The 14,995-nt window shown below is 50.1% G+C and overlaps 1 protein-coding gene across 12 annotated transcripts in view; it reads left to right on the forward strand.

Moving 5' to 3' along the window:
* acaca (acetyl-CoA carboxylase alpha) overlaps positions 1–14,995 on the forward strand; it is a 62,924-nt gene that overhangs the window by 16,908 nt on the left and 31,021 nt on the right. For 4 of the 12 annotated variants that reach the window (XM_036525856.1, XM_036525854.1, XM_036525859.1 and 1 more), the window contains exons 23-36: positions 10–134; positions 1,031–1,165; positions 1,859–1,972; positions 2,566–2,655; positions 3,170–3,288; positions 4,745–4,768; positions 7,622–7,765; positions 7,878–7,980; positions 8,681–8,788; positions 10,392–10,448; positions 10,740–10,787; positions 13,321–13,362; positions 14,290–14,505; positions 14,623–14,778. In XM_036525856.1, coding sequence (XP_036381749.1) covers positions 10–134; positions 1,031–1,165; positions 1,859–1,972; positions 2,566–2,655; positions 3,170–3,288; positions 4,745–4,768; positions 7,622–7,765; positions 7,878–7,980; positions 8,681–8,788; positions 10,392–10,448; positions 10,740–10,787; positions 13,321–13,362; positions 14,290–14,505; positions 14,623–14,778 — 1,481 coding nt within the window. The remainder of the gene's footprint in view (positions 1–9; positions 135–1,030; positions 1,166–1,858; positions 1,973–2,565; positions 2,656–3,169; positions 3,289–4,744; positions 4,769–7,621; positions 7,766–7,877; positions 7,981–8,680; positions 8,789–10,391; positions 10,449–10,739; positions 10,788–13,320; positions 13,363–14,289; positions 14,506–14,622; positions 14,779–14,995) is intronic. The other 8 variants (XM_036525860.1, XM_036525861.1, XM_036525862.1 and 5 more) reach the window with 5 other exon arrangements.

Consider the following 14,995-nt stretch of genomic DNA (forward strand, 5'->3'; position numbering starts at 1 on the left):
CCTCTCCAGGACACTACGACAAGTGTGTGTTCACGCTGCGGGAGGAGAACAAGGGCGACATGGCCAACGTGCTGAACTACATCTTCTCGCACGCCCAGGTCACCAAGAAGAACCTGCTGGTCACCATGCTGATCGTGAGTAGGGCCCGGCCGCCGCCAGACACAGCGCCCCGACCAGGGCATCGCCGCTCAGCCGTACCAGAGACTGAGCCGCCTGCCCAGCAGCCTCATATTTATAACGCCGAATTGAATCATTATCTTTCCCTTGCACAGTAAAACAAATTTGGAAAATGAGAACCGACCCATTCTCTGTGACATTCCAAAATCAATCTTCGCTCCAGGAAAGTAAAAGGCCAGACCGCAGCCCCCCCCACACACACCCCCACATCCCCCCCGTCCTCTCTCTCGATATTCTGAGAGGGCATAATGGCCCAGTGATATAGGCAGTGTGCTGTTCTCTCTCCTCTCCTCTTGTTCCTGCGTCCCCTGCCTGGTATTGTAAATAAGTCTGGGTGTGAGAGAATCTCATTACCGGGACACAAAGCGGTATTTCCTGGGAGGATTGGGGGGGTTGAGGGGGGCCGGGGCGGTAATCAGGGCTCTGGTGATGGGGAGGGAGGGAGGCAGCTGGGCTCCCGCTCAGACCCTCAGTTTCCTTCACAGTCCAGCCGCTCAAGTGTGTAATTACTGCGGGGTGTCGCCGAGGCGCGAGGCCTTTTCTGAGTAACAGCCCTCACAACCCCCCCCACCCCCCCAGCACCGGGCCCCTCTTCCTCCTCCCCATCCCTGTTTACCCCTCCTGGTGCAAAAGCCAGGTGAGGGTTACAGATTACAACACTGACAAAGCGCCCCCCCTTCCCCACACACCCAAAACCCTGTGTCCCCCTACCTCTCTCTCTCTCTCACACACACACACACATACACACACACACACACCTCCCTCTAAAACACATCCCCCAGCATCCTCAGCTGTTTGTCTTGATTCTCTTTCCTTGTGACGTTGTTTATCGGATTTCCTGTTGGCGAAACAGGTTTGTTTCTCTGTTCTCCAGGACCAGCTGTGCGGCCGCGACCCCACACTGACCGACGAGCTGATGGCCATCCTGACCGAGCTGACCCAGCTCAGTAAGACCACCAACGCCAAGGTGGCGCTGCGGGCCCGACAGGTGAGCGAGCGCTCTACACTGTGTCTGTCACCGTTTCCTGAGGGTGCTGCACCCTTTCTGCAGTGCTGTGTTTGTGTGTGTGTTTGTGTGGGTGTCTGCATGGCTGCCGTTGGAGAGTGCCATATTCCTTGAAGCCGTGTGTTGACCAGAACAGAACTTGGTGGCAGACCATGTGTCATTTGTGTACAGCTGTCTATCCCTTTTCACCTGGTCCTTCCACATGAGCTCCCTGCACATCGACCTCTCCCCTGCCCTTTCCAGAACCATCCGTGTAAGAGAGACGTGCAGCTCCCCTGAAATTACTAAGCATATACTGAGAACTAGTAGAAACTAGATGTTAGAAGCAGCATGAGAGTAGCCATCACAATCATAGCCTGATACGTATGGCTAAGCTCAGCACATGGAGAGAAAGGAGTCATACTGCAGTGTACTTCCATTCCTAAACTGTAGAGAACACACACACAAGCGCTGTTAATTACCATAATATTTCATGAACTCATAAGTAACTGTAGCCATTGAATAACGGGAAATTATTTGAATGAGAAGTCTGAATAGTGTTGTGGTGATCTGGGGGACAAGGGAAGGTTTTTGGTGAATAGGGTCATGACATAAGCCATCCCTCAGGGGCTCCAACAGAGAGTGCTCATAATGGGTATTGACTGTTGAAATACTTCTCTGTCCTGCCTCTATCAGGTGCTGATTGCCTCTCACCTGCCCTCGTACGAGCTCCGGCACAACCAGGTGGAGTCCATCTTCCTCTCCGCCATCGATATGTACGGGCACCAGTTCTGCATCGAAAACCTGCAGGTAGCCACTGGCCCCGCCCCACCCGCACATTCTCCCTGCCCCCCTGCTTACACCCACAGCATGTCAGCCATGGTCTTGATGCTGTGACCTCACACCAGATGCTGCAAACGCTCAGTGCTCTTATCTGGGCTGGCTAGTACAGAGAAGTGTCCAATCACTTACTTCCCTCACAATAAAAAACACTTTCTTGGATCCCTCTGTCTGAAGTATTGTGTTAGCAGCAGAATTACAGGGAGAAAGTATTCAGGGTTGTTGCAGATGTAGCTGACAAGTTGAAATTATGGAAACGGTACACATTTGTATTCAAGACCTAGCTGTAGCCACACCGACCAACACAACAGCAGAAGCAAGTAATCGGATAGAAGGAAGAGAAGACAGGAAACGTGTTTTGATAGTAAACCGCCAGGTGAAGTCTCTCTGAAATCTAAACCTGTAGACAGATATCCTTACTGGCTGCAAGCCAGGAAGAGGAGGAAAAATCAAACGGGATCATTTGGGTTCTGAGACCACCGGCTGTGCTGATTTTTACTGTTCCTTTTCCTGTGGTGAGTTCGTTGCTGATTGCATTGACTGCTTTGTCCCTCCCAACCCAGAAACTGATCCTGTCGGAGACCTCCATCTTTGACGTGCTGCCCAACTTCTTCTATCACAGCAACCAGGTTGTCAGGATGGCCGCGCTTGAGGTGAGAGGCCACAGCTGAGCTTTACCCCCCTCGCTGTGGGGTTGGGGTTCAGGATTTGGATTCCAGACCTGAATCCTAGATTCCCTTGAGTAAGGGTTTTCACTTGATTTCAAGCAAAATATCAGTTTCGATCCATGTTACATTACATTTACATTACGTTACTGGCATTTAGCAGACGCTCTTACCCAGAGCGACTTACATAGGTTACACTTTTTTTTACAATCTTATCCATTTATACAGCTGGAGGCAACTGTGAGTTAAGTACCTTACCTGAGGGTACAACAGCAGTGCCCCCTTTCGGTCACGAGTCCTGCTCCTTAACCGCTATGCTACACTACCACCCATGTGCATCATAACTGTTCTGCATATTCTAACTTATCCCCAGGTTGCCTTTTGTTTATCTGATAAGCAAAAACAGTCGATTGTGAGGGTAAAAGTGATGGTCTTTCGTTACGGAGACATACCCAGCGATATCCAGTGATGCCCATAACTGTGTCTTTGCCCTGTTTCCCAGGTGTATGTGCGCAGAGCTTACATCGCCTACGAGCTCAACAGCGTCCAGCACCGCCAGCTGAAGGACAACACCTGCATCGTGGAGTTCCAGTTCATGCTGCCCACCTCCCACCCCAACAGGTACCCATGATGCACTGCAGCGCTGCCCGCTGTCAGCTCGGCACTGCGGCAGAAGCCTGCCTGTGTCTCTGTAAGCAGATGGGAGCCTTTCATAATCTGGCTCAGTTTTGATGGTGAGTAAGAGAAATGTGAGAGATGGCAGGGACACTGCCGCAGGTTTGCACCGCAGCTCATGGTTGAAATCGGGTGTCCCTCCTGTTTAATTGCTCTGACCGCGGGGAGGCCCAGCAAAACTGCTACCATCACCCCCCCCCCCCAATTAGTTTTCCAGTCCCTCGAAATGGAGCCTTTCATAGGCAATGTGTAATGATTAAATTACGTGGTAACTGCACGAGACTGGACCCCGGTTTGCTGCAAACAAGCCGATCCGAATTTTTAAACTTAGTGACGATCGGTTGTTACAGGTCCATTGCTTTCATCACCATCTTAATTGTCTTAATTTTAATTTTGTTTATCTATTTAGCTTCAGCTACCTCTTGCTTGCTTGAACAAACTTAATGCCGTGTGGGAGTGTTTGTACTGCACCTGTGATAGCTTCATGGCGATTGTTACTGCTGTGTTTGTGTTAAATGTGGTTTACATGTCCCCAGTGATTTTTGGATTTTGTTATTTTTGGAAGTGTCTTTATCCTTTCCCCATAATAAACTCTCACATCAGTGATCGCCTGTTGCCAACGGCACAGATTTGCATGAACCTGGCTTAACCTGTACGAATCCCTAGCTGACTGCCTCTGTTACAGTCATTAAAGCACACTGAGTAGCAGTGTACTGAGGGTGTAGGTGGGGTGGGACACAGAGATGTGATTGCATGTGAAGGAGGAGAGCCGTCAATGAGTAAGCGTGTGTGTGGTCGACGATCTGCTGCTGTTCACGCGCGTTCCCTGGGTTACAGAGTGAGAGCTGGGCACGCTCTCCATCCCGAAACTGATCCGGGATCAGCCCGTCTGGCCCTTTATCTTGATCACAGCCTCTCTAGGAGAAGAAGGTTGAAACTGATCCAGGGTCGCGCGCTAGCGGGCAGAATCTGTGTGCATCGAATGGTACGGATGTGGGAAACTGCGCCTGCCTGCAGCTGATGGCCACCTGCCTTTCACTTCGGTGTCACGGCGTTAACATGGGCAGGGCAGCACATGAACCACACGCCCGTATTCCTCAGCAATCTGTGTGGTCTTAAATTACACACGTTGGTGGCAAACATTGAGCATCATCTAAAGATGAAGTTAAACTCACTCCATTTATGGCAACATAGACTGAGCAATTTCCATTTCTTTATGCAAGGAAGTGGAAGGCTTGACAGCTTGCCAATTTTGTTATTGTGCGGAGTGATTGTACAATTCAGTAGAGCACAATAAGGTCATGACCTCTGAGAGAGACCACACACTGCTTAGGACTCTGACAGCTTCCTCTTACTGTTGCCTGCCACTAACCAATCAGTAATTAATGTTGTTTGATTGCAGAGGGAACATCCCCACTCTAAACAGGTATAGTACACATTCTTTCTATTGCCATCCAGTATGTAGGGTTCTAGAATGACAGCAGTCTACACTGTAGTGATTAACAGAGAAGTCCTATTAATATAAAGCAGCATGGTCAAGAATGGGTTTTGGACAGCAGCGTAAAAATACAAATGGTACCAAATAAAACAATTCACCCTTATCTAGCCTTGGGTGAAGTTACCGGATTAACGTCTGAAAGTAATACCTTCAGTTGTTTAATCCAGTTAAATTTGCCATTTAAAATTAAACAAGTGCCCTGATTTCTCTGAATGCCCACGGCTAAATGTCCAATCACGATCAATAAATCTCAGCACTTTGACCAATTGGAACTCTGAGTCATAGGACAAGACCCGGCCTGATTGGCCATGCTGCTGTTTGTGGTAGTTGTGGTAGTATTTTTCCTTTAAGGAAACTGGCCCTTGATTGGAGCTCTCGCTGGTTGATCACAGAGATTTGACACTAATGGCAAAGCATGGCTTTCTGCAGCATAGTGGTTAAGTTCTCTGCAATGTGTGTGAGTGTGCTTGAGTTTATTTCAGGGTTGGGATCAATTCCAAATTCTTCTTCTCCTGCTCAAAGTGCATTTCCAACTATGCTTTCAATTCCTGTAATATTTCCAGGCAGTCAAAACTCCAGTTTAACTTTTACTGTAGCCAATGAAAAATAACAGAATTTTGTTCTGCAATTTTGTACAGTTTTTGTACAGCAACTCCATTGTCGTGTATAGTCTTTTCGACAACAGTTCATTTCAAATAAAAACCCATAATGGGTGTTAATGGTGCAGGTCATTTTACAATGTAAGTGTGGCTGTGTGTGTATGTATCCCAGAAACACCTGCAAAATAGTTTCTGCTTAAAATAGAGCACCTTTGGGCAGATTTGAATTGAAATCTACTAGATTGAATTCAATGGAGTTGAGATTCTGTTTAAGTGGCAGCACAATTGAATATGTCATGGTATCCATTCTTTCTGGAGATTATGGTTTGTACATGCAGATGTGTTAGCTTGAGAAATAACATAGCTCACAGCCTGTGAATAATTCATTTATCCCATTAAGCTAAGTAAATATTGATATACTGATGTTTTTCATTCATGCAATGACATTTATTAAGCCGACTAAATATGTGTGAAACTGACTAGATTTAAAGTGGAGTTCCTTTTCCTGTTAAAGGCCATTTTCAATTTCAGTTGTGTCCCAATTTTTCAATTTCAGTGCAAATTCTTATAAAAAGTTTGAATTGACAGAAAATTTGAGTTCTGTTTGAAATTGACTCCAACTTGTGTGTGGATTTGAGTCTGTGAGTGAGTACATGTGTGAGAGTATGTGTATGTTGCTGAAGAGCAGTGCTTTTCAATGGGGAAGATAGGGAAGCATTGAGGTTGATTAATTGTGTAATTGCTATGGGAAATGCTAAGGTTTAATGCTAACTGAAACACTGTTTCTGTGTATATGACAGTGATTTGCCACCTGTGTGGTGATGCAGTAGTGATGTAGTACGCTAAGCATGTTTGACTACATTTTCTCAGGAATATACCGCTATGCCAAGATAGGGCGGAGCAGGCGTGTCAGGGAGGGCGAGCGAAGGAGCTCTTCATTGGTCCTTGAATTGTCTTCCTCTGGACTCTGGGTTCCTCGATTCCCCTCTCCCTGTGTGCGTAGGCCACAGAAGAGGGGACCTTTGGGGAATTACCTAAGCTGATGAGGGAAGCTTGTCACCTGTTCTCTGATGTCCTAAACTGAGTAAACTCCCTCTGCTTGTGAGGGGTGTCTCTGCCCCCCATGGTTTGCCTCACACGGTCATCTTTGCCAGCTGTCTTAGGTGAGTGGTAGCGCCAGGCATTGGAGAGGGGCCGGTCATCTGTCACATCCCCCTCAGAGAGTCCTTATATTCCTGGGAGAGTCTGGTGGCAGCCACCAGACGGACACAGACATCCTCTTTCTGGAGCTTCTTCTTATAGACGGTCTGGAGGCGTGCATTCCTGCAGCTTAGACCATGGCTTGTGGTCTGTGCCAAACTACCTTCCAGTTCCCTTCTAAGAGCCGCCACGAGGAACAGGAAACGAAAATGAATTGACTCGGGAGTCTAACCTGTGTGCCAGACTCGCTTGTGATGTCTTGAGAGCTGGAGCTTGAAGGTTACATTATATTTACATTTATTCATTTGGCAGATCCAAAACGACTTACAAGTGAGGCATAGTACAACACAAGCAAAAAGCCATATAAGGAGTCAACAAAATTAGAGGGGCTGCATAAATAAGTTTTAATAGTTGACCAAACAAGGTACAAGCTAGCTGGTAGAGATAAGAGTGCATGAAACCATATATTTGAATTTTTTAAGGAAGGCAAAGTTTAAGACACAAGAAATTGCTTTAGGTGGTAGTCTTCCAGGTGTTCATGTGAACGCAGAAGAGCTGCGTCTTTCTTGAAGATAGTGAGGGACTCAGCAGATCAGATGGAGTATGGAAGTTCATTCCACCATCGAGGGGGAAATGGAGGAGAAAGTTCTGGATAGCAATTTCATGCCACGATGTGACAGGACCACCAGATGCCTTTTGGTTGCAGAGCATAGTGGTCATGAAGGAACATAGGTTTGTAGTGGTGAGTCCAGGTAGGTAGCTGCAGTGGTATTTTTAGTGGCCAATACAAAGGTAGGTTAGTAGCTGATATGAAGGTGTCTTAGTGGCAGGTACGGAGGTGTCTTTGTTGGGGGTGCGGCAGGGCGGAGCCCTTGGCAGGTGACGCATGGTGGAAGCGGCAGGCGGTGGAGGACGCGGCTGTTGGCTTGGGCGGCTGGGCGGCGCGTGCTGAGGTCTAACGCTGTTCGTGTCGCGCTGGCAGGATGTCGTTCTCCTCCAACCTGAACCACTACGGCATGGTGCACGTGGCCAGCGTGAGCGACGTGCTGCTGGACACCTCCTTCACCCCGCCCTGCCAGCGCATGGGCGCCATGGTCTCCTTCCGCTCCTTCCAGGAGTTCACCAGGTGAGGCCCGCCCCCGCACACCAGCCCCCCCCCCCCTCCCGTCTCCAGCGTAGGCCCGCTCTTGCGGGGCCGGCGGAACGATCCTTACCAGCGGGCCTCTCGTGTCCCCCAGGAACATCAGCGACGTGATGAGCTGCTTCTCCGACTCCCCTCCCCCGAGCCCCACTTTCCCAGAGGGAGGGAACCCCGTGCTGTACGGAGAGGAGGACAGTAAGGTGAGAGACGGGGCCTCGGCCATTAACACCCCCCAGAGGTGTGGCTGTGCCTCACATCCTGCTCTTTGGATGGGGCATCCTTCATACTACACTCCCACACACATGTGTATGGTCAACGTTATTTGAATGTCTACCAGGGTCAGGGTCAGGGTCAGGGTCAGTTCCGTTTCAGTTTCCAGAAATGAACTGAAATTAAATTAATTTTTTGCAAAATCTTTGGAATCAGAAAATGCTGAGTCATTTTAAATTGGTGTTTCAGTTCATTCCCTGGATTTACTGAATGAAAATGCAGTTGACCCTAACTATAGTTTTGATATTTTCGAGTATTTCTAAGAGTGAGCAAGTTCTCACTGAATCTCTGCTTGGGTAATTGTGGACTTTTAAACCACTCAAACAATGCATCAGAGAGGGAGGTGCTCAGTGAGGTGATAGTCAGAGGGTAGCATTTGAGGGGAGGGCTTAGAAAGGGCAAATAGGATTGGGAATGGCGGGAGGGGTGGGTCTGTTGCTGGATGTCGGCAGGTGTCTAAACAGACGCCTCATCCCATACGTGTCCCACATGCTTCCATTATACCCTACATCTCCTCATTTAAGCTCACCACTGGTGTGTCACTACCAGTCTGTCACCCTGTTGAGGTGTGTTATGTGGGCGATGCTTTTTCCATGAACCTGAACGTCGCACTGTGTGTGACCCTTCCAGAGCGCCCAGGAAGAGCCCATTCACATCCTCAACGTGGCCATCAAGACCGACAGCGATATCGACGACGACGGTCTGGCCAGCATGTTCAGAGAGTTCACCCAGTCCAAGGTGAGAGCCCCCGACCCCCCCCATCTGCTGTTGAGGCTGTCAGCCTCTACTGAGCATGCTCAGTGGCGGTGCAGAAGAGCTGCAGGCAAAGTGGGCAGAGAATTCCTTTCCCCCCCGAGTGGCACAGAAACCACACACAGCAAAGGCTAGGCTCTGCGCTAAGAGGATTACTGACTTGAAAAAGGTTGCCGTCACTTAATTGAAGGCTTACAAGCCCACGGAACAGCGGAGGAGTCAAAGTGAAGGTATGTCCCAGCCCAGAACATCCTGGAGATTTACCCTCGTCTGCATCTTTTTCCCTCCCTCGCTCCCTCTGCACGCCTCTCCCTCCGACGCGCGCATCACGGTTTATCGCCTGGCTTCAGGGTGTTAAAGACATTTACACATTTCAAAATTTTAATCTCCTTCACTGTTGAATAGGGGGCCTTCAGCTCCCAGCATTCAAACGCTATGATCTCAGCTTTTTTCCTGCGGAATTGTCCGCTGTACACACTGGAACGTTTCAGAGGCCCTCACGTACACGGACTCTTAATTGGGAGCGGAGTGTTTCCGCGGTAATTACGCGGCTGTCAGGCGTCTCCGAACCGGGCGCGGGAGCCCGTTTTGTCTCGAGGTCTCGGCGCGCCTCGTTTTTGCAGCGAAGCGGGCCGGTGATTTAAGGCCCGGTGTGAGGTGGCAGCGCGGGGTTGGGTTTATGCGGCGTCTGCCGCGCGCTGGCATCGGGGAGGCCTTACGCTGACACCGAGGTGCACTTAGAGGGTACGCCGCTTGGAATGGAAAGTGCAAGAGGAAGTAAAGTGCAATAATGAGAAAAGAACTCGGGAGGCCAACTCCCCCCCAGCAGGGTGTGAGAGTATGGTACATCAGAGAGCAGCATCAAAGACAAATACCGCATCGAGAGGCAGGCAGGGGCAAATGGCCTCCCGGCCCATTGTGTTCCCTCACAAAAATTAGGATCATATCTCTAGAAAATGAGGCCGCCGCAGCAGGAGTAAATAGAGGTGCCTCAGGTAACTGATGGCCTAATCTGGCCCTAATGACCTGGGCCACACTGCACGATTTCCCTGCCGCTATTGGCGCCAGGAGAGCTTGCCGACTGGCCACGCCCACCACCATTACCTCAGCCTTGTCCAATTGGCCTTGACTGCCGAGGGACAAAGAGGGCCCTGCTTGGAAGAAGTTAGCCTGTAAAGGGTTGCCAAGGAGAGCAGCACACAGACACACACACATACACAAACAAAGTTTTTATATACCTGACACTGACAAGCCATTTGCAAACTGACAGGAAGAAGCACACACACACACACACACACACACACACACACACACACACACACACACACGCCTTACACCTGATGTGCACACAGTGGATTCTTTACACACCTTATATGCACACTGTTTTAATAACCCACAATACTCACACACACAGATTTCACAGACCTCTGATGTGCATACATTACCGATTCCTTACACACATGAAATGCATTATTAACCTGCAACGCACTCACCCCCCTCCAGTTAGTGCCCTGTCAGCCAGTCACCAGGGGTTGCTGTTTCATAACCTGCAATCATGTGGTATAAAAGATTCTTTTTTCCCCCACAGAAATCGCTGCTGTTCGAGCATGGCATCCGCAGGCTGACCTTCCTTGTGGCTCAAAAGGTGACTGCGTGACTTCATCCATCAGCGTAGACTTCAGTTTGCTCGTAATCTTTTCTCAGATCGCCGTCCAATTTCTGCCACAATAATCACAACGATGCTATAATCAATGCAGCGTATTTCATTTCTAGGATGCTCAAAAAAACAAGCATGTTTTCATTTAGATCGTGTTGCTTGATTGGATGTCTTCTAATTTAAGGTAATTTCCCCTACTCAAATCAAGCTGTGTTGTGTCTTGTGTCTTCTGTCCTCTCTCTGTCTGTGCCTGGCCCTGTGTCTCTGGGCTTGTGTTAGCAGGATTTCAGAAAGCAGGTCAACTGTGAGGTGGATCAGAGATTCCATGTGAGTAGATGGAGGGCAGGGGGCGAGGGAAGGAGAGGGTGGGGGTGGGTGGAGGCTCGTCTTCAGCAGCCTCGGGGCTGCTGTGCTGAGGGTATATTTGTCTTTTTGCCTTTTTTATGCTTTATTCCACCTTGTTCACCTCTTTCCGGAATTTCCAATTACATAGTAGGCTGATCTAACATCCTCTGCGCTCACGCAGCGGGGCTTATCACACTACAAGTCCCACAGTGCACCGTGCTCAGATGACATCAGGGAACATCATCCTTCATAGGTAGCTGAGTAGTTGAAGGATGTGTAAGAGTGGTGAGGGGAGGGAACCCAACAACAAACTGCCCCTACCACAATGGATCAAGGGCAGTTTGTTCCACTGCTGTGAGCCCTGGCCATTGTTGGCTGATCACGTGGCCAGATTCGATCCCGGGCCGTAGGCCTCAGCCTGTGCTCAGAACAAGCACTTTAACCAGCTGAGCCACTTGGGAGACGAGGGTATATTTTCTTGCACATTCACATGTACTTCTTCCCTACCTCCCTTTCCCCTCCCCCCTCAGCATTGCCCCCCCTAACACCTGCATCCAGGGGAAGCCTGGAGTTCAGTCCAACACTGTCCAGTCCCCCTCCGGCCTGCTACCACTATACCGCTCCTCAGTCTGGCCACAAGTCCAAACGGACCCTGTATCTGTTGACATCCACGGCAGCTTCACAATTGCAGCTGCAGCGTCTCCGTTTCCACATCACACATGTCAGTCGGCCAGTTAAAAGGCATGGGATGCGACCGCAAGCAACCGCATGCCCTTCTCGGCGGCAGCCATTCTGCATCCAGGAAGTTTGGATACGTGACAGCGGCGTTTCATCCTCCCCTTGTTTGGCGGGATTACCGCCTTTCGCCTTCATTTGATTACACAAGAGCGGCGCCTTGATTACAATGCCGTCGATTCGTCTCCCAGGCCTCAGAGGCAATCACTGTCGTCATTGTGTCCTTCTAATTAGAAGATGTTTGTGTGTCCTATAGAAAAGACACTCAATTCCCCTCGACCCCCCCTCTTCTTCCTTCACTGAATGAAATCCTATTAAATTACCCTTAGCGTTTGCTTTTTTTTTGTCTCGCCTCAAAAAACAAAATCCTGGCGGCGGGCGGCCTAATGGTGGGAGAAAAGTGGATTACTGCGCGCTCCGCCTTCACGCTCTCGCTGACGCTCTCGTGGTCAGGTGACTCGTGCTGTGCTTCCTGTTGGCCGAGCCGCGAATGCAGCCCGCTGGGGGTTTTGGGGCGCTCTGAGTTGGCAGGGTACAAAGCCCCCCCCCCCTCTTGCTTACGGACGTCTTGCAGCGATGAAAATTGCTGAGTGCCGACAGCACAGTGCTGTCAGCGCCGGTGGGAGGTGGACCCAGGGGCCCTGTGCTGGCCCGGTGCGCTCTGGCCAGGCATGCACCCCCCGCGCCGGGACCGGAGCTGGGCTAATTAGCCAGCGCTCTTGGTTCAGTTATTGTTTCGATGAGGTGGTGTGCGCTGTGAGCCTAAAAAATCCCCACCAGTCCTCAGAGCCCTCGGACACCCGGAGACACAATGGCTTCCAAATTCGTAATCAGCGCGGAGACAGCCGATGTTTTATTCATCCGTCAGGTGATTGTGTATTGACAGAGGCTATTTACAAACTACCAATTGCCACCATTAACTCGGAATGCCTAATGGGCGAATTCACCGTAATTGTGTTTGGACGACTAGCAGGCAATCGGTGCTGAAAGGCGGGAGGCAGATCATTGGACTGTGCTGTTAAATAAATGCCGAGCCCGGGATGAAGCGTGTCAGTTCAAACACTGGTCATTACACGCGGGGTAGTTTTCAAAGGAGAACGCTTATTTCCTCGTTTGTACACGACTTCCGTGAGCCCTGTTGCAAATTGGGAATGGGTTTTGGCTGTGGTCTGCCCTTTTCCGTTTCTAGTCAGAAATCAAGAGTACAGAGCTTTACTCTTCACAGTAATAGTTCTGCCATGGTGAACATCATGCGATGTAACACACACAGTCCCAGCGTGTTTCACAGCAACGCAGCAACTTCGCGACAATAGAATCCCGCTCTGCTTGGTGCTCAATTTGGCGTGATTTGCTGGTAGTTAGCAGTGTTACAGGGATCGCTCCCTGCGCGCCCGCAGTCAAATCTCCTGATTGGCTGGGCGCCACGTTGAGCTACATTATTTGGGGAAATTGGGGTGATTGTTTTCATGATGCTGATCAGACGGCTCCAGCAGGACCTGAGTGTCAGAGCTAGCGCAGCTCCGTCCCACGCTTTCTCCTGACGCTGAGCTAACCTGCAAGGCAATCTGTTACTAAAAACCCTCCACTCTGCTTCCTTTGTGCATGCCCCTGCTGTTTGCTGTTTGAGCGGGCATTGCATTGTGGGGGATTGATGAAACGAGGACCTCCCCCGTGTCTTTGCTGTTTTACTCTATTCCCCTTATGGACTGTGTCAGACGGAAATCCTAACTTTGTTTTTTTCTCTCCTCCCCTTGAAACTGCTGCTGCTGCCGCTATACAGAGAGAGTTTCCCAAGTTTTTCACCTTCCGGGCCAGAGACAAGGTGAGTGTCCCCCTGTCTGTGTCCCTCCCAGATACGCTTCGCACAGAACGCCCCTGTCTGCACCCCCCTCAAGGGTGGTGGTCTGGCTCAGTATCAGCTGTTTGCAGTTTTCTTCACTAAAATGTCAGCCCAAGCAAGTCTTTAATTGGGCAAGAATCCTTTGAAACTCCATGAAGAGAGATCTTACGCAAAGCAAGCTGCAAATGAGAGAAATTGACATCCACAGTATAAATGCAGGCTCCTGTAATTTGAAATCAGTCTCGAGTACAGAAATAAATACATATAACGCATTGAGTACATTGGATGTTTGGAATGTTTTCCATTTAAAGAGCAAATTCACAGCAGACCGAATCTGCAGTTTCGTTTGTAAGATGAGATGCAGCCTGACCTCTTGTTACTGAGCAGGAGTGAGTCAAGGTGAGTAGGCCAGGCCAGAGTCACGCGGGATAGGGCAGGAGAAACGTGTTTTCGCTCCAATTCTGTTCCCGGCGCAGTTCAAACGCGGGGCCGGCCCAGGAGCCGAGCGCCGTGATCAATGGGGGCACTCTCGTCTCCTGGGCTTTTATTGCTCCTCTGAAACAGCTCCACCAAAAAACTCATTACAGTAATGAACTTTGTAATTATTTCCCCCAGAGGAAGAGAGGAATGACGCCCATTAATAGGATATGATTGCCTTTGATTTCATTTACTCAGTCCGGCCCGTGCGCTTGTGGGCATTTTCCATCTCAATAAACCCACTATTCCTCAAGCAGCCCGTCTCCCCCCGATTTACAGGGATTGCGTCACCCATTGTCCCAGTAAAAGATTGCTGGAGGACCCAACTTGCCCTCACAAACAGTGGCATTTTTAGTCTTTTTTTGTAACGTAGTCGTATCAAGTAGCTGTTGTGTGGAGTTTCTCGGCGTGATGGTCCTGCTGTGTTCCCAGTTTGAGGAGGACCGCATCTACCGGCACCTGGAGCCGGCGCTGGCCTTCCAGCTGGAGCTGAACCGCATGCGCAACTTTCAACTGACCGCCATCCCCTGCGCCAATCACAAGATGCACCTGTACCTGGGCGCCGCCCGCGTGGAGGTCGGCACTGAGGTCACAGACTACCGCTTCTTCGTCCGCGCCATCATCCGCCACTCGGACCTGGTGACCAAGGTGAGCACGCGTATGACCATGACCGTGACTGTGACCGTAGCTGTTCTCGGTTGCGGTTCGCACGCTCGTGGTCCCCCCCTCTGAACCCGGTCCTTTGCCCCTGTGGTTCCCCTGCAGGAGGCTTCCTTTGAGTACCTGCACAATGAGGCCGAGAGGCTGCTGCTGGAGGCCATGGACGAGCTGGAGGTGGCCTTCAACAACACCACCGTCCGCACCGACTGCAACCACATCTTCCTCAACTTTGTGCCCACTGTCATCATGGACCCCTCTAAGGTGGGTGGGGCACCCAGCTGAAACCCTTCTTTAGCCACTCCTGCCTCCCCCATGAGTGTGAATCTCACATGCTGTCTCATTACAGACAATAAGCTAACACCTGTAGTTAACAACCAGGCAGAAGACCAGTCCAGTTGTTCAGAGAGCAGAGCTTGAGCAGTCAGTGTGTGTCTGTGGGCTGAGTGTTAGTGATGTGCATTTGTGTTTATGCCTGCAT

This window comes from Megalops cyprinoides, chromosome 3, assembly GCF_013368585.1.
Source record: "Megalops cyprinoides isolate fMegCyp1 chromosome 3, fMegCyp1.pri, whole genome shotgun sequence".
NCBI lineage: Eukaryota > Metazoa > Chordata > Actinopteri > Elopiformes > Megalopidae > Megalops > Megalops cyprinoides.